An 18,188-nucleotide genomic window follows, 5' to 3' on the forward strand; every position below is an offset into this window, starting at 1 on the left:
ATTCTACCATTGAACCACTCGAGCACCTCTGGGTGTATGTGTACAGCCTGGTGCTTCAGGATCCTCAAGGCCAGTCTCAGCAACTGCCTTGATACCCTGATCCACTGTAGCACCGTTTCCTGCCTGAAAGGTTTGGGACACTGAGATTAGATGCCTGAGCAGGGCCCATTAGAAGGAACACCTTAGGAGAGACGACAAGAAGTTCAGCCTACTATATGCTCCTTGGGCACTTCCTTTAGAGATGGGGAACAGCCTCGGCAGTTGTGACTTGCTCAAGGTCAAAGACCATGGTGTCTGCCTTAGGTCCACTGCTCTTTGCGCCATTCAAAGCTGTGGGCTGAGCCCATCTGAAAGTCCTCTCCACCTCCTTATGATCCCTGTCCCTAGGGCATCCCCAGCTCCTCTAGTCCCTCCCTGTACTGAGCCTACACCTCGGCGGTGTTGGGAGGAACTGACAATTATACCAGATGGGCTTTGACAGCATTCGCCCCCTCCAGTGTCTTCACTCAGTTACCGGTACTCGGTTTTGTCTTGTCGCACTGCTCTGGGGTACGCCAGTGGCTCTGGCTCCTCGGGAGTACACCACGCAGCCCACTACTGCGGAAGGAATGGGCCTGGCTCCAGGGACCTTGTGGAGTCCGGAAGGTGCCCGGTGGTGGCAGAGCTCCCCAACCAGGGCTAGAAGCAGTCGCAGAACACCCGTTTTGCGAGAGGACAGGGGGTGGAGGGAGGGAGTAACAGCCCTGAAAAGGTTGGAAGTCCAGGAACAGCCCTGGGCTCCGTGGGGCAAAGGATTGGAAGCCGCCGATCCTCTGCCTTTATTCGTCGGGTAAATAAGGGTCGAGGGTACAGACACAAGGGTATCTACTGCGGGGTGAAGGAGCTGCAGCTAGACGCTACCCGGCGCCGGCCTTTGTGGCTGCTGTCATAAATATTCACGACGCTTTGGGCCAATCAACGCCTGAACAGCTTAAAGCACACCAATCGGCTTGCCGCATGCAGATAAGCATCGTAACGCGCGGCTTTTCCTAAAACGGGCGGGGACTCGACAGCGGCTAGGAACGGAACCCGGAGTCGAAGGAGCTTGGTTTCCGGAGGAGTGTGTCCGCTCAATTGGACGACTTATGTCACTTCCTATCGGACCGGCGGAAGTAGCTTCCGAGAGCGTTGAGCTTCAGAGAAGTGGGTTCCGGTCGTGGCAGAGGTGCTTGTGTTTTTGTCGGTACAGGAGAGTCGCTATGGCGGCGGTGGATTCGGATGTCGAATCGCTGCCACGTGGGGGTTTCCGCTGCTGCCTCTGCCACGTTACTACAGCCAACCGTAAGCGGTGGCTAGTGAGGGACCCGGGTGGTTGCGGGCTTTCGTCTTTTGATCCTGGCGAAAGTTAGGGTTATAGGTAATCGTTCCTGTGAGGTCGGTTGGTAGGGTCTCTCACCTGCGTTTTTACTCCGCAAGTCCGAGGGGATTTGGAGAGTCGGGAAAGTCCCACCACATTACACTCCTTCTCAGTATACGAAATCTCCACAACGCGTTTCATTGTTTTATTCCTTCTTTAACCATCATCTATTGGACATATGATCTGTGCCTGGTATTCTGCTGATCTTTAGGGTGGGGGAAGGGGGTTCAGAGATGAAGGAGCTCACCGTTTAGAGATGGAGAAAGTTTCAATGCTTTATAGATATGTTTGGAGAACTGTGGGACCACAGAGAATCAATAACTAAATCAGAGAAGCCCTACAGAGGACCTACTCAAAGGCGGGGACGGATGAAATAGATGGCATGAATGACTAGACCATAAGATACCAGTGAGGAAGAGACAGAAGATGGGTTTGGAAAAATGGACAAGGTTCTTGTATGACAGAGAAGGGGTTCACTGTAACTTCAAATTCCACTTTTTTTTTTTTTTTTTTTTTTGAGACAAGGTCTCGCTCTGTCACCCAGGCTGCGGTGCAGTGGTGTGATCTCGGCTCACTGCAGCCTCAACTTCAGCTGCAGAGTGATACCCCCGGCTAGCCTCCCAAGTAGTTGGGTCTACAAGCGTGTACCACCATACTTGGCTAATTTTTTTTTTTTTTTTTTTTTTTGAGACGGAGTCTCGCTCTGTCGCCCAGGCTGGGAGTGCAGTGGCGCCATCTCGGTTCACTGCAAGCTCCACCTCCCAGGTTCACGCCATTCTCCTGCCTCAGCCTCCCGAGTAGCTGGGACTACAGGTGCCCACCACCATGCCCGGCTATTTTTTTTATTTTTAGTAGAGACGGGGTTTCACCGTGTTAGCCAGGATGGTCTTGGTCTCCTGATCCCGTGATCCGCCCACCTCCGCCTCTCAACGTGTTGGGATTATAGGCGTGAGCCACCACGCCCGGCCTTGTCTAATTTTTTAATTTTTTGTAGAGATGGGGTTTCACCGTGTTGCCTAGGCTGGTCTCCAACTCCTGGCCTCAAGCGATCTTCCCATCTTGGCCTCCCAAAGTGCTGGGATTACAGGTGTGAGCCAATGTGCCCGGCCCTACTTTTGAAGTCTGGAATCACAATCTTCCCTAAACAGGGTCTACTTCCATTCTTCCTTTTCTCTGTGAATGGCACTATCACTGTTCATCCAGTAAGCCAAGCCAGAAACGTAGGAGTCTTCCTTGGCCCCACATTTACTTTAGTGACATCAAGCAGCTAACTCATAATAAAATAATAGCAATGGCTAGTTTTTCAACATTTACCATGTACCAGACTCTCTGCCAAGTGATACATGTGAATAATACCTGTGTGTGAGGTGCTAGATACTGTTATTTCCATTTTATATCTGAGGAAGTTGAAGCATAGTGAGGTTTCATGACTTGACCAAGGTCTCACACAGCTTGACAGAGCTGGGATTTGAACTTGGGCAATGTGATTTCAGATCCTGCCCTTGACATCACTGTATCATACCATGTCCAGAGATGATCCACGAAGTATTCTAGGATCTGAATTTTTTTAGTTCTTCTGTAGATGACCTGGATAAGTTACCTGTTAATTTCTTTCCAGCTCTACCTAGCACAAATAGGTGGTTTAAGAAGGACTTTACTATCACACAGTTCTTTAAGTAAAAATAAACGAAATACTTATAGTGTAGCCAGTTCTCCTGGGGACCTGTCTCTACTAAAAATACAAAAATTAGCTAGGCGTGGTGACACACACCTGTAGTCCCAGCTACTCAGGAGGCTGAGGCAGGAGAATTTGTAGAACCTGGGCGGCAGAAATTGCAGTGAGTGGAGACTGTGCCACTGAACTCCAGCGGGGGTGACAGTGAGACTTTAAAAAAAAATTTTTTTAAAAAGAATGTACTATTTAGACAAATGTATAAGAGAGGAAGGTGAAAGGAGCCAAGACTTTGTTTAGTCAAAGGTCACAGTTTCTGTGGCTTGGAAGGATCAGTAAGATTTAGGTATGCAGAGAGCAAAGGCAGACACGCTGAAGAGTGCTTTGGATGTTTTTATCTCACACTTGTCTTTGCAGGACCCAGCCTTGATGCCCACTTGGGAGGCAGAAAGCACCGGCACCTGGTGGAACTACGAGCTGCGAGAAAGGCCCAGGGACTTCGAAGTGTATTTGTCAGTGGCTTTCCCAGGGATGTGGATTCTGCTCAGCTCTCTGAGTATTTCCAAGCATTTGGACCTGTGGCCAGTGTTGTCATGGACAAGGACAAGGTAAAGTGAATGGCTCTCGGGGTAAAGAATGAATCAGGACTGGGTGCGATGGCTCACGCCTGTAATCCCAACACTTTGGGAGGCTGAGGCAGGCGGATCCATCCTGAGGTCAGGAGTTGGACAACATGGTGAAACCCCCCCATCTCTACTAAAAATAAAAAATTAGCTGGGTGTGGTGACGCATGCCTGTAGTCCCAGCTACTTGGGTGGCTAAGGCAGGAGAATTGCTTGAACCTGGGAGGCAGAGGTTGCAGTAAGCTGAGATCGTGCCACTGCACTCTAGTCTGGATGACAGAGCAAGACTCCATCTTAAAAAAAGAAAAAAAAAAAAAAAGAATGAATCAGATGTGCTGTGTACCAAAGAGACAAGAGAGAGAAACCAACAGCCTCTTTGAGCTGGTTCCTAATGTGGCTTGTTCTTGATGGACATCACAGTATTTGGGCTTGGCCAACTTTGGGAGCTTCTCACACCTCCCCCGCCCTTTGAATTTTTTTTTTTTTTTTTTTTTTTGAGACGGAGTCTCGCTCTGTCGCCCGGGCTGGAGTGCAGTGGCTGGATCTCAGCTCACTGCAAGCTCCGCCTCCCAGGTTTACGCCATTCTCCTGCCTCAGCCGGGACTACAGGCGCCTGCCACCTTGCCCGACTAGTTTTTTGTGTTTTTTTTATAGTAGAGACGGGGTTTCACTGTGTTAGCCAGGATGGTCTTGATCTCCTGACCTCGTGATCCGCCCGTCTCGGCCTCCCAAAGTGCTGGGATTACAGGCTTGAGCCACCGCGCCCGGCCTGAATTTTTATTTTTATTTTTTTTTTCAGTGCAGTGGCACAATCTTGGCTCACTGCGACGTCTGCCTCCTGCGTTCCAGCAATTCTCACACCTTAACCTCCCGAGCAGCTGGGATTACAGGTGCATGCCACCATGCCCAGCTAATTTTTGTATTTTTAGTAGAGATGGGGTTTCACCATGTTGGCCAGGCTGGTCTCAAACTCCTGACCTTAGGTGATCTGCACGCCTCAACCTCCCAAAGTGCTGGGATCACGGGCATGAGCCACTGCTTCCAGTCGCACCCCTTGGATTTTATCACTTCACCAGAGTTAGTCATTGGGAGATTTTTTTGTGTGTGTCATTTATTGATTCAGTGAATTCTTTGCCAAATATTTATTCACAGCTAACTTTGTGCTAGGCACTATGCTTAGGGCTGCATTCTTAGTAGTGAATGGGATAGATATGGTCCCTGCTCTTACAGAGCCTATAGTCTAGAGGAGAAAGTAAACAAACAAGTAATTATAGTGAAAGTTGGTGCTTAAAGAACAACATACCATTGGATCAACTCTACAAGAACCTGGTTGATAAACCAGTTAGCAGTTTATTAACTTACACTGAGAGGTACTGAGGTTGTTTGGTTAGAACACCCTCTCCTTTGGAGAGTGTTAAACAAGCTCATGCTTTTTGTGTTGCCTCCATGTAGGCTTTGTTAGAATCCCTTCGGTCCCTTGAAAAAAGTTCACTGTTGAGGTGCTGTGTTCCTTGGTCATACTGTGGTTGTGAGGCTGCACTCTTGTTATGTAGGCATGGCTTAGGTGATCCCAAATACCCTTTGCAGCCCAGGTTATCTTTTAGAATGGGGTGGAGCCTGTGTTTGTTAGGGATTGCATTCAGCAACCAAACTACAAATGGCTTAAACAATAGGAGCTTAGTTTTTCTCATGTAACAAGAAGTCCAGACCTGGACAGTTCAGGGCTTTGCTGTTTTCCTGCTCTGCCATTATTGGCATGTGGCTCTCATAGTTGGGATACTGCTGCCCTATATTTCAGGTAAGAAGTAGGGGCAGGTTGTATGGCAGAGCATAAAAGGTTAGTGTCGGCTGGGCGCGGTGGCTCACGCCTGTAATCCCAGCACTTTGGGAGGCTGAGGCGGGCGGATCACGAGGTCAGGAGATTGAGACCATCCTGGCTAACACAGTGAAACCTGGTCTCTACTGAAAATACAAAAAAATTAGCTGGGCGCCGTGGCGGGCGCCTGTAGTCCCAGCTACTCCGGAGGCTGAGGCAGGAGAATCGCTTGAACCTGGGAGGTGGAGGTTGTGGTGAGCTGACATTGCACTCCAACCTGGGCAACAAGAGCGAAACTCCGTCTCAAAAAAATAAAAGGTTATTGTCACCTCAGTCTAAGTCCCATCCTCCTATTTTTTTTTCCTTTTTTTCTGAGAAAAATGTCTTTTCTTTTTCCTTTTTTTTTTTAGAGGGAGTTTTTTGGTGATAGAATTCTGGCCACTGAGATATAAGTAGAAGTTTACTGAGGAGGCCTTTAGGAAAAGTATTTTTCTCGGTCAGGCACAGTGGCTTACGCCTGTAATTCCAGCACTTTGGGAGGCTGAGGTGGGAGGATCACCTAAGGTCAGGAGTTCAAGACCAGCCTGACCAACATGGTGAAACCCTATCTCTACTACAAATACAAAAATTAGCTGGGTGTGGTGGCCGATGCCTGTAATCCCACCAAGCAATTCTCCGGCCTCAGCTGCCCGAGTACCTGGGACCGCAGGCGTGCGCCACCACACCTGGCTAATTTTTGTATTTTTAGTAGAGACCAGGTTTCACCATGTTGGCCAGGCTGGTCTCGAACTTCTGACCTCAGGTGATCTGCCCACCTCGGCCTCCCAAAGTGCTGGGATTACAGGCATGAGCTACCATGCCCAGCTGACACAGTCTTCTGAATCTGCTAATCCTGCCCTCCTTAATGCCTTCTGTGAGGTTTTGGAGAAAAATATGAGCACACACAAGCCCAGTGAAAGGGACACTTTATCTCTAGCTGGGGCTGTGGTTACAAACTTGGTGTTGTACTGCAGTCTGGTAAACTGTGGTTGATTAGAGTCAGAAGACTGGCCTGGGCAGGTCCAAGTAGCTAACTTTGTCCTTGGCTTCACTTCGGTTCTTTGCTGTGTTTGGCATAAGGGTAGAAGTAAGTCTGGGTGTGGTGGTGTGCCCCTATAATCCCAGCTACTGAGGAGGCTGAGGCGGGAGGTTCTCTTGAGCCCAGGAATTCAAGGCTACAGTGAGCTATAATCACATCACTGCATGCTAGTCTTTTTTCTTGAGACTGAGTCTCGCTCTGTTGCCCAGGCTGGAGCGCAGTGGCTGGATCTCAGCTCACTGCAAGCTCCGCCTCCCAGGTTCACGCCCTTCTCCTGCCTCAGCCTCCCGAGTAGCTGGGACTACAGGCGCCCGCCACCTTGCCCGGCTAGTTTTTTGTATTTTTTAGTAGAGATGGGGTTTCACCGTGTTAGCCAGGATGGTCTCGATCTCCTGACCTCGTGATCCGCCCGTCTCGGCCTCCCAAAGTGCTGGGATTACAGGCCTGAGCCACCGTGCCCGGCCGTCGTCTTGTTTTTTTTTTTTTTTGAGACGGAGTCTTGCTTTGTTACCCAGACAGACAGCGTTGTTCAAATCAGGGTTTCAGTTCCACTCCCTTCATCTGAATGTCTGTCTTTTTTTTTTTTTTTTTTTTGAGACGGAGTCTCACGCTGTTGCCCAGGCTGGAGTGCAGTGGCGCGATCTCGGCTCACTGCAAGCTCCGCCTCCCGGGTTCCCGCCATTCTCCTGCCTCAGCCTCCTGAGTAGCTGGGACTACAGGCACCCGCCACCGCGCCCGGCTAATTTTTTGTATTTTTAGTAGAGACGGGGTTTCACTGTGGTCTCGATCTCCTTGTGATCCGCCCGCCTCGGCCTCCCAAAGTGCTGGTATTACAGGCTTGAGCCACCGCGCCCGGCCCTGAATGTCTATCTTTATGCTAGCACCATTCTGTCTTGGTGCTACCTTACTGTAGCAGGTACCTTTTTATAAACAAGATGAGGGTCCAGTTTTACCATTGGAGGATATAAAAGAATATGGACCTTTTCCCTAAAGCAGTCCTGTTTTCCCTCCTTTTTTTTTTTGCGACGGAGATTCACTCTTGTCCAGACTGGAGTGCAATGCACAATCTCGGCTCACAGTAACCTCCACCTCCCAGGTTCAGGCAATTGCCTCCTGAGTAGCTGGGATTACAAGCATGCGCCACCATATCCAGCTAATTTTGTATTTTTAGTGGAGATGGGGTTTTGCCATGTTGATCAGGCTGGTCTTGAATTCCTGACCTCAGGGGATCCACCTGCCTAGGCCTCCCAAAGTGTTGAGATTAGGCATGAGCCACTGTGCCCAGCGTTTTTCCTTATTTGCTGATATTTTACCTTTAAAAAAATACGGCCAGTGAATATCACTGAACTCACCAACTTACAACAGTGTAGTTGTTATATTGCTGTTATTCCTAGATGGTGAGTTCTTGAAGATAGGGTTTGTGAGTTTATATTTATGCCTAGCACAGTGTTCATTACATGAATTGATTTTTTTTTTCATTTTAATTATTTATTTATTTATTTATTTTGAGACGGAGTCCCGCTCTATTGCCAGGCTGGAGTGCAGTGGCATAATCCCGGCTCACTGCAATCTCCGCCTCCTGGCTTCAAGCGATTCTCCTGCCTCAGCCTCCTGAGTAGCTGAGATTACAGGCACGTGCCACCACGCCCGGCTAATTTTTGTATTTTTAGTAGAGATGGGGTTTCACCATATTGGCCAGGATGGTCTCGATCTCTTAACCTTGTGATCCACCCACCTTGGCCTCCCAAAGTGCTGGGATTACAGGTATGAGGCACCACGCCCAGCGATTGTTTTAAATTTTTAAAGTGGACTCATTCCATTACATGGATCCTTAATAAATGTTAAAAAAATTCTAATTATATCAGGAAAAGTTATAGGGTGGGTCATAGTGTAATCACCTCATTGGAAAGAGTAGAGGACAGAAATAATACAGATAAAATGAGGTTTTTAGAGGCAAACTGGGGTGGGAGAAAAATGTGTGGGATAGGAGTGAGGGAAAGAATTGTTTTTCTACTTTTTTTTGAGATAGGGTCTGTGTCTCTCAGGCTGGTGTGTAGTGGTGCAATTATGGCTCACTGCAGCCTTAACATCCTGGGCTCAAGTGATGCTCTTACCATAGCCTCCCAAGTAGCTTGGACTACACGTGTGTGCTGCCATGCCTGGGTACTTTTCTTTCTTTCTTTTTTTTTTTTTTTTTGAGACGGAGTCTCGCTCTGTCGCCCAGGCTGGCGTGCTGTGGCCGGATCTCAGCTCACTGCAAGCTCCGCCTCCCGGGTTCCCGCCATTCTCCTGCCTCAGCCTCCCGAGTAGCTGGGACTACAGGCGCCCGCCACCTCACCCGGCTAGTTTTTTGTATTTTTTTAGTAGAGACGGGGTTTCACCGTGTTAGCCAGGATGTTCTCGATCTCCTGACCTCGTGATCCGCCCGTCTCGGCCTCCCAAAGTGCTGGGATTACAGGCTTGAGCCACCGCGCCCGGCCTCTTTTTTTTTTTTTGAGACGGAGTCTCACTCTCTCACCCAGGCTGGAGTGCAGCGGCGCGATCTTGGCTCACTGCAAACTCTGCTTCCCGGGTTCACGCCAGTCTCCTGCCTCAGCCTCCCGAGTAGCTGGGACTATAGGCGCCTGCCACCACGCCTGGCTAATTTTTTTGTATTTTTAGTAGAGACGGGGTTTCACTGTGTTAGCCAGGATGGTCTTGATCTCCTGACCTTGTGATCCGCCCGCCTTGGCCTCCCAAAGTGCTGGGATTATAGGTGTGAGCCACTGCGCCGGCCCGTTTTTTTGTTTGTTTGTTTTGATTTTTTTTGAGACAGGGTGTGGCTCTCTCACCCATACTGGGGTGCAGTGGTGCGATCTCGGCTCACTGCAACCTCAGCCCCCGGGCTCAAGCGATCCTCCCATCTCTTCCTCTCCAGTAACTGGGACTGCCTGGCTAATTTTAAATAATTCTTTGTACTGGCCAGGTGCGGTGGCTCACACCTGTAATTCCAGCACTTTGGGAGGCTGAGTTTAGGAATTAGAGACCAGCCTGGCCAATATGGTGAAACCCCATTTTTACTAAAAATACAAAAATTAGCTGGGCATCGTGGCATGCACCTGTAATCCCAACTACTTGGGAGGCTAAGGCAGGAGAATCGCTGAGGCAGGAGAACCTGGGAGGCAGAGGTTGCACTAAGCCAAGATCACCCCACTGCACTCCAGTCTGGGTGACAGCATGAGACTTCATCTCAAAAAAAAAAAATTGTTTATAGAGATGGGATCTCACTATGTTGTCCTGGCTGGTCTCCAACTCCTGGGCTCAAGCAGTTCTCCTGCCTCAGCCTCCCAAAGTGCTGGGATTACAGGCACGAGTCACTGCACCTGACTGAAAATTGCTTTTCTAAATATGTCCCCTGTTATTACGAAAACAGCAAGCGAATATTCTCAATTTATGGGATAGTCCCCATTTCTAATATTCTCATCCACTGTAGATCACGTGCTTAGGTTCTTGGTTCCAAAACCATCATCTCTGCCCGTTGTTGTTTACCAGGGAGTGTTTGCCATTGTGGAGATGGGGGACGTGGGTGCTCGAGAGGCTGTCTTGTCACAGTCCCAGCACAGCCTGGGAGGACATCGCCTGCGTGTCCGCCCACGGGAGCAGAGGGAGTTCCAGAGCCCGGCCTCCAAATCCCCCAAAGGAGCGGCCCCCGACAATCACCAGCTGGCCAAAGCACTAGCTGAGGCCACAGACGTGGGGACACAAATGATAAAGCTTGTGGGGCTGAGGGAGTTGTCTGAGGCTGAGCGGCAGCTTCGGAGCCTGGTGGTGGCCCTGATGCAGGAGGTCTTCACAGAGTTCTTCCCTGGTAAGTTACCTCCCCTACTATGTCTGAGCCCTCTCTGGCCTTTGCTCCCCTGCGTCTATATCCCCAGTCCTCCCTCCGCTGGAAGTGTTTGGTTGCTTTTCCATCTTTGTGCTCCCTTTTGTTCTTCCTCCCCCTGCTCCTCCCTAACTTCTCTTGACCTTTCTTCTCTGCTTGGCACCCAGGCTGTGTGGTCCACCCTTTTGGCTCTTCCATAAATAGCTTCGATGTCCATGGCTGTGATCTTGACCTCTTCTTGGATCTGGGTGACTTGGAAGAGCCCCAGGTGAGTGAGTGCCCCAGGGAGGCAGCTGGGAAGAGTCCATGAGAATGGCCATGTGACTGTGGGCAAGTCCTTTAGCTCTCCATGCCTTAGTTCCTCATCTACAATGCAGATAATAGGACCTACCTGAAAGGATTTATTGTAATTGGAGAGATGTGAATATGGATGAGTATTAGATGGGATGAAAATGAACTGACAGGGCCAGGCAAGGTGGCTCACACCTATAATCCCAGCACTTTGGGAGGCTGAGGTTGGCGGATCACCTGAGGTCAGGAGTTCAAGACCTGTCTGGCCAACATATAGTGAAACCCCATCTCTACTAAAAACAAAATACACTGGGCATGGTGGTGTGCACCTGTAGTTCCAGCTACTTGGGAGGCTAAAGCAGGAGAATCACCTTGAACGCAGGAGGCAGAGGTTGCGGTGAGCCAAGATTGCACCACTGCACTACAACCTGGGTGACAGAGGGAGACTCCTCCTCAAAAAAAAAAAAAAAGAAAGAAAGAAAAAATGAATTGACATGGATACCTGGCAGTCGTAACAAAAAAAATTTTCAAAATGGTGTGTACAATATGATTTTATTTTGGAAAAAATATATTAAAAAATATACAATAAGGTCCTTTTAGTTTTGCTCTGTGTATTTTCTTTCTTTCTTTTTTTTTTGTTTTTTTGAGACACAGTCTAACTCTGTCACCCAAGCTGGAGTACAGTGCTGTGATCTCTACTCACTGCAAACTCCACCTTCTGGGTTCAAGTGATTCTCGTGCCTCAGTCTCCCAAGTAGCTCGGAATACAGGCACACACCACCATGCCTGGCTAATTTTCTGTATTTTTAGTAGAGATGGGGTTTCTCCATGTAGGCCAGGCTGGTCTTGGACTCTTGGCCTAAAGTGATCCACCCACCTTGGCCTCCCAAAGTGCTGGGATTACAGGAATGAGCTACCATGCCCAGCCACTTACCTGTATTTTCTATTTTTTTTTTTTTTTTTTTTTTTTTGAGACGGAGTCTCACTCTGTCGCCCAGGCTGGAGTGCAGTGGCGCGATCTCGGCTCACTGCAAGCTCCGCCTCCCGGGTTCACGCCATTCTCCTGCCTCAGCCTCCCGAGTAGCTGGGACTACAGGCGCCCACAACCGCGCCCGGCTAATTTTTTGTATTTTTAGTAGAGACGGGGTTTCACCGTGGTCTCGATCTCCTGACCTTGTGATCCGCCCGCCTCGGCCTCCCAAAGTGCTGGGATTACAGGCGTGAGCCACCGCGCCCGGCACCTGTATTTTCTAACATCTAATGTACAGATTCTGTTTTAGGAATAGAAAAAGATAATTATTATTACTTAAAAATAGGGTCTCACTATGTTGCCCAGGCTGGTCTTGAACTCCTAGGCTCAAGGAATCCTCCTGCCTCATTCTCCCAAATTGCTGGGATTACAGGTATAAGCCCCCATGCCCAGCCTATTATTATTTTCAAAAAATAGACTTGGCGGGGCGCAGTGGTTCACGCCTGTGTGATCCCAGCACTTTGGAAGGCCAAGGCAGGTGGATCACCTGAGGTCAGGAATTTGAGACCAGCCTGGCTAACATGGTGAAACGCCGTCTCTACTAAAAATAGAAAAATCAGCCGGGTATGGTGGCATTCGCCTGTAATCCCAGCTACTTGGGAGGCTGAGGCAGGAGAGACAGCTTGAACCCGGGAGGCGGAGGTTGCAGTGAACCAAGATCGTGCCACTGCACTCCAGCCTGGATGACAGATTGAGACTCCATCTCAAAAAAAAAAAAAAAAGACTTTATTTTTTAGAGCAGTGTTAGATTCACAGCAAAAGTGAGCAGAAAGTAGAGTTCCTATATGCCTGCTGCCCCCGCAACAGGAGTTTTTAAATGTTTTATCATTCTTTTTGTCGTTCTCTACACACACACTTTCTTTATTTGTATTTTCTGAATCATCTGAGAGGTTGCATGTATCACATTCCTTTACCCCTCAATATTTCAATGTGTGTTATGCAAGAACAAAGGTATTCTAGTGTATAACCACAGTACCATTGTCAAGTTGAGAAAATGTTACATTGATACAAATGTAAACCTTTAGACTTTACATTCCATACTCTAATTTGGTCAGCTGTCCTGACAATGGACTGTTATGGTTTCTCTTTAGTCTTCTTTAGTTTGTAATAGTTCCTCTGTTTTTGTCTTTCGCGATAATGACATTTTTTGCAGAGGTAGACCTTTTATTTTATAGAATTAAAAGGTTATCTTTAAAAAAAAAGGTTGCTGTGAAGATTAAATGAGTTAATATGTATAAAGCCCTTAGCATAGAGCTGAATAAGCTGGAAGTGATATTATCTTGGGGATAGAGATGTTCTCTGCTTAGGGGACAGCAGAAGCATTTCACTCAGCTCATTTCTGTCCACAGCCAGTCCCAAAGGCTCCAGAATCTCCATCGCTGGACTCGGCCCTGGCTTCGCCACTGGACCCTCAAGCCCTGGCCTGCACCCCAGCCTCCCCTCCAGATTCACAATCTCCAGCTTCTCCCCAGGATTCTGAAGCCCTGGACTTTGAAACCCCTTCCTCCTCCCTGGCACCCCAAACTCCAGACTCTGCCTTGGCCTCTGAGACCCTTGCTTCTCCCCAGTCTCTGCCTCCAGCCTCACCACTGCTGGAGGATAGGGGAGAGGGGGACCTGGGGAAGGCCCTGGAACTAGCAGAGGCCCCAAAGCGGGAGAAAGCAGAAGGGGCAGCAATGCTGGAGCTGGTGGGATCCATTCTCCGGGGCTGTGTCCCTGGGGTGTATCGAGTCCAAACTGTGCCCTCTGCCCGGCGCCCTGTGGTCAAGTTCTGTCATCGGCCTTCAGGTCTCCACGGTGACATCTCCCTCAGTAACCGGTATCTTTCTTTCTTTCTTTTTTTTGAGACAACATTTTGCTCTTGTTGCCCAGGCTGGAGTGCAATGGCACCATCTTGGCTCACTGCAACCTCCGCCTCCCGGGTTCAAGTGATTCTCCTGCCTCAGCCTCCCAAGTAGCTGGAATTACAGGCATGCGCCACCATGCCCAGCTAATTTTGTATTTTTAGTAGAGACGGGGTTCCTCCACGTTGGTTAGGCTGGTCTCGAACTCCCAACCTCAGGTGATCCGCCTGCCTCGGCCTCCCAGAGTGCTGGCATTACAGGCGTGAGGCACCATACTTTTCTTTGGGGCAGGCTGGCTGAGAATTCTGGGGTGCGCCAGGAGGGAGTCTGGCTTGGGAAACTCCTGCACCTGCCAAGTCTCAAGTTTGTCCTTGTTTGGGACTATCCCTCTTTCTGTCCCTTGTCTCCTCCTGCCTGGCTTCCCTTTCAGTGTTTGTAAAGTGTGTTCCTTAGAATATTACTTTCAAGGGATGTAGAAAAGAGTTCTGCGGTTGAATAAATTTGGGAAAGTCAAAATTAGATGCAAAAAGTTTTCTCCATTTCCTCCCTTCTCCCCTTGCCTTGCCTTCTCTTTCTCCTTTCCTTCCTTCCTTCTCTCCCTTCCTGTCTTTGTTTCTTTGCATAGTAAAGGCTCTTGGCAGTCTTTTTTTTTTTTTTTTTTTTTTGAGATGGGATGTTGCTCTGTCACCCAGGCTGGAGTGCAGTGGTGTGACCATGGCTCAAAAGCAGTGTTAAGAATAATAGGCTGGGCACGGTGGCTCAAGCCTGTAATCCCAGCACTTTGGGAGGCTGAGACGGGCGGATCACGAGGTCAGGAGATCGAGACCATCCTGGCTAATATGGTGAAACCCCGTCTCTACTAAAAATACAAAAAACTAGCCGGGCGAGGTGGTGGGCGCCTGTAGTCCCAGCTACTCGGGAGGCTGAGGCAGGAGAATGGCGTAAACCCGGGAGGCGGAGCTTGCAGTGAGCTGAGATCCGGCCACTGCACTCCAGCCTGGGCGACAAAGCGAGACTCCGTCTCAAAAAAAAAAAAAAAAAAAAAAAGAATAATGTGCTGTGAATGTCCAGGATGGGCGTACAGGATGAAGTGTTTCCTGAACTCCTTTGTCTTTTTGCACACTGTCTCACAAGATCAGTGTTTGAACAACCTTTGGGGAAACTGTTTTGGCCTTATTCCAGCTGGCCCCAGTTATGCAAGTCTGGAATGAAAGCTGGGGGTGGTAGGTTCTGATGTCCCCAAGCCCTAACAACCTTGTCCCTGCTTCATCCCAGGCTGGCCCTGCATAACTCCCGTTTCCTGAGTCTCGTCTCTGAGCTAGATGGTCGAGTCCGGCCCCTCGTGTACACCCTCCGCTGCTGGGCTCAGGGTCGGGGGCTTTCAGGTGAGAATGAATCAGGACAGACTTGGGGCTGAGTCAGGACAAAGGCAGGGATTCAGGGAGAGAAGGGAGGTCAGAATGGGCACCGAGGTTGAGAAAACTGCCAGTGGGGGGATTCGAAGCACCTCTGATCTAACTGGAATTACTGCTTATTTACCCAGGGAGTGGCCCTCTTCTCAGTAACTACGCCCTGACCTTGCTGGTGATATATTTTCTTCAGACCAGGGACCCTCCTGTGTTGCCCACTGTATCCCAGCTCACCCAGAAAGCAGGTACTCAGCCTAGCTTCCACCCTCTCCATCTTGTTAGCTTCCTCTCTTCTTCATCACACTTAGATACACCAAAGCAACTCTGGGAATGAGATCTCTGCTATCACCCCCATTTCTACCCCAACCCTCAATCTCCCTGCTTCCAGACTGACTCTCAACTTTTTTACTTTCACAGGAGAGGGGGAGCAGGTGGAAGTCGATGGCTGGGACTGCAGTTTCCCCAGGGATGCCTCAAGACTGGAGCGCAGCACAAATGTGGAGCCCCTCAGTGAGTTTGGGGAGCCAGGTAGAGGACTAGTAATGATGTTCATCAACAGTAGGTAACATATATCACACTGTGTGCCAGGCATGGTTCTCACAGAAAACCTGTGAGATACCTAATATTATTACTGCCGTTTTACAGATGAAGAAACCATGTTTGGGAGCAATTAAGTGACTTGCCCAAGGTTACACTGGCTAGCAGGGAGCAGCAGCATCTGGGCAGGGAAATCATGTGGGGGCAGGGAGAGAGGTCTGACCTCTTGTTTATAGGCATCAGAGAAGCCTATCTTCCTGGGACTCTGCTGAGCCCCTTGGAAGGGGAAAAGAAAGTCCTGCTAAGGAAATGGCTGTGGTGCAGGACCTGTGTCAGTTCTGGCCTCTAAATGACTCCCTTTCCCCACTCTTCCTCCTCCTCCAGGTTCCCTGCTAGCCCAGTTCTTCTCCTGTGTATCTTGCTGGGATCTTCGTGGCTCACTGCTGTCCCTGCGGGAGGGTCAGGCACTGCCTGTGGCAGGGGGCCTGCCCTCTAATCTCTGGGAGGGTCTGCGCCTTGGCCCCATGAATCTCCAGGACCCTTTTGACCTGAGTCACAATGTCGCAGCCAATGTGACCAGCCGGGTGGCTGGGCGCCTACAGAACTGCTGCCGAGCGGCAGCCAATTACTGCCGAAGCCTCCAGTACCAGCGCCGTTCCTCCCGGGGTCGGGACTGGGGGCTGCTCCCTCTTCTGCAGCCCAGCTCCCCCAGCTCCCTACTCTCTGCTACTCCGATCCCTTTACCCCTTGCACCCTTCACCCAGCTCACTGCTGCCCTGGTGCAGGTATTCAGGGAAGCACTGGGGTGCCATATAGAACAGGGAACCAAGAGACCGCGGTCAGAAGGAGGTGGAACTGGGGAGTCTGCTCAGGGAGGGACGAGCAAAAGACTGAAACTAGATGGACAGAAAAAGAGCTGTGAGGAGGGGGGAGAGGAGCAGCAGGGATGTGCAGGGGACGGGGTAGAAGAGATGGTTATAGAGGTTGGAGAGATGGTGCAGGACTGGGCCATGCAGGGCCCTGGGCAGCCAGGGGAGCTGCCCCTGATGACTGGAAAGCATGGAGCCCCTGGAGAAGAGGGGCAGCCCAGCTATGCGGCCCTGGCAGAGCGGGGGCCCAAGGGACATGAGGCAGCCCAAGAAGGGTCCCAGGGTGAGGCAGGGCAGGGGGCATCTCTGCCCTCCTCAGTGAGCTGGCGCTGTGCCTTGTGGCACCGAGTGTGGCAGGGACGGCGGCGAGCCCGTAGACGCTTGCAGCAGCAAACCAAGGCAGGAGCCGGAGGTGGTGCTGGCACAGGAGCAGGGTGGCTGGCAACTGAGGCTCAGGTCACCCAGGAGCTGAGAGGACTGAGTGGTGGCGAAGAGAGGCCAGAAACTGAGCCCCTGCTGAGCTTTGTGGCGTCTGTCTCCCTGGCTGACCGAATGCTCACTGTGACCCCGCTCCAGGATCGCCAAGGCCTGTTCCCTGATCTCCATCATTTCTTACAGGTTTTCCTCCCTCAAGCACTTAAACATCTGAAGTGAAGACATGGCCCCTAAAGGGCAATAAAGCTGCTAGTTTATTAATACAGAGTCTCCCGTTTCCTTTCATTTCCATCTGGTCATAATGCTTCGCCTCCCCCAGAACTTCATGAAGCTGCTCTCGTCTGACCCCGAACATGGGGGTCTCCCTACTGCTCTCCACCCCAGCAGCCTCTCCTTCCTACAGTTCGCACAGCTTGCGGGGAGTGCGGGGGCAGCACCGTGCGTGGCACCTGGCACACGCGCAGAGTTCCTGAATGGCAGAGCGGTGGGTGGCTGGAACAGTACTGAGAAGAGCCAGGTTTGCCTCCACATTCTTCCTGCCGCCTCAGATTAATGGGGACAAGGATGGAGATTTGCGTTCAGGGTTCTTCATTCTCTCCTTTAAACGAGGAGAGTTCATCCCGTTCTTAAACTGGGTAAGAGATTTCAAACCTGAACATGAGTCAAAAGCCATGAACATCAGAAGCGACGATGTCGGGTCTTCCAGCGTCAGCCCCTCCAGGGGCCGAGTCCGGAGGAGGTGGGAGGGACAGGGCGCGTTCTCCCTCGTGTCCCTGCCCTGCTTCGGGCCGGAGGGCCGGTGTCCTTGCTCGCAATAACAGCACCCTGGAGCTGTAAGGGGTTAGATGTGAGCAAACGTCACTTTGGCAGGCGGGTTCAGACCGGGGCCCCTGTTAGACACTCATCCCTTTCTGGAGGAAAAGCAGAGCAGGAACTAAAGGATATAGCACACACACTGCCACCTCCGCGCAGCAGTCGTTCCTCGCTCCCAGGAGTTTCACAGAATCATGTGAGGGGCTTGGCAGAACCTACCATCGAGTCACTCGTCCCTGGGTGGGCCAGAGGGGGACGCCCCCAGCAGCCTGACGGCGCCAGGCCAGCAGCGGCGCCACGTAGCCGAGAACCGGCGGCTTTTCCAGCGGGTTCTCACAGCTTCCCCGCCCTCCACGCTGTCTACCTCCACGTCTAGACTCCAATTGGTCCGCTGCACCTGAGGGGCGGGCCAGTCAAGATCTCCAATGCGCAGGCGCGAGCTTTTTCCGCGCTGGCCAGCAGGCCCCACCCACTCCGTTCTTTTTCCAATTCGGCGCCACTGGATACCGAACT

At 50.6% G+C, this 18,188-nt stretch overlaps 1 protein-coding gene and 1 long non-coding RNA gene across 4 annotated transcripts; one reads left to right on the plus strand and one right to left on the minus strand.

Moving 5' to 3' along the window:
* Window positions 1-982: 982 nt before the first annotated feature.
* Window positions 983-17,125, plus strand: LOC105469448 (terminal uridylyl transferase 1, U6 snRNA-specific). 3 transcript variants are annotated; one of them, XM_011720458.3, is made up of 9 exons: window positions 983-1,320; window positions 3,486-3,676; window positions 10,117-10,432; window positions 10,615-10,715; window positions 13,118-13,587; window positions 14,888-14,997; window positions 15,156-15,266; window positions 15,439-15,531; window positions 15,943-17,125. In XM_011720458.3, the coding sequence occupies exons 1-9, from the start codon at window positions 1,125-1,127 to the stop codon at window positions 17,079-17,081; spliced, it is 2,727 nt and encodes a 908-aa protein (XP_011718760.2). In that variant the 5' UTR covers window positions 983-1,124; the 3' UTR covers window positions 17,082-17,125. The 3 variants fall into 3 exon arrangements, with proteins under 3 accessions (XP_011718760.2, XP_070930566.1, XP_011718761.2); XM_071074465.1 differs by having other exon boundaries at window positions 15,215-15,266; window positions 15,943-16,195; XM_011720459.3 differs by having other exon boundaries at window positions 1,069-1,204.
* Window positions 17,094-18,120, minus strand: LOC105469449 (uncharacterized). The gene is made up of 2 exons (XR_979935.3): window positions 17,895-18,120; window positions 17,094-17,693 (listed from the first exon to the last, which is right to left on the minus strand). It is a non-coding gene; the product is annotated as an uncharacterized lncRNA (long non-coding RNA).
* Between the last annotated feature and the right edge of the window lie 68 nt (window positions 18,121-18,188).

The sequence above is a fragment of the Macaca nemestrina genome, chromosome 12 (genome assembly GCF_043159975.1).
Source record: "Macaca nemestrina isolate mMacNem1 chromosome 12, mMacNem.hap1, whole genome shotgun sequence".
In the NCBI taxonomy this organism is placed as follows: domain Eukaryota; kingdom Metazoa; phylum Chordata; class Mammalia; order Primates; family Cercopithecidae; genus Macaca; species Macaca nemestrina.

What these genes read in the sequence shown, in the direction of transcription:
- LOC105469448 (XM_011720458.3), top strand. Translation starts at nt 1,125, where the DNA reads ATGTCACTTCCTATCGGACCGGCGGAAGTAGCTTCCGAGAGCGTTGAG. An exon ending in GTGACTTGGAAGAGCCCCAG is followed by an intron (nt 10,716 to 13,117) that starts GTGAGTGAGTGC and finishes TTCTGTCCACAG; the next exon opens with CCAGTCCCAAAGGCTCCAGA. An exon ending in CACAAATGTGGAGCCCCTCA is followed by an intron (nt 15,532 to 15,942) that starts GTGAGTTTGGGG and finishes CTCCTCCTCCAG; the next exon opens with GTTCCCTGCTAGCCCAGTTC.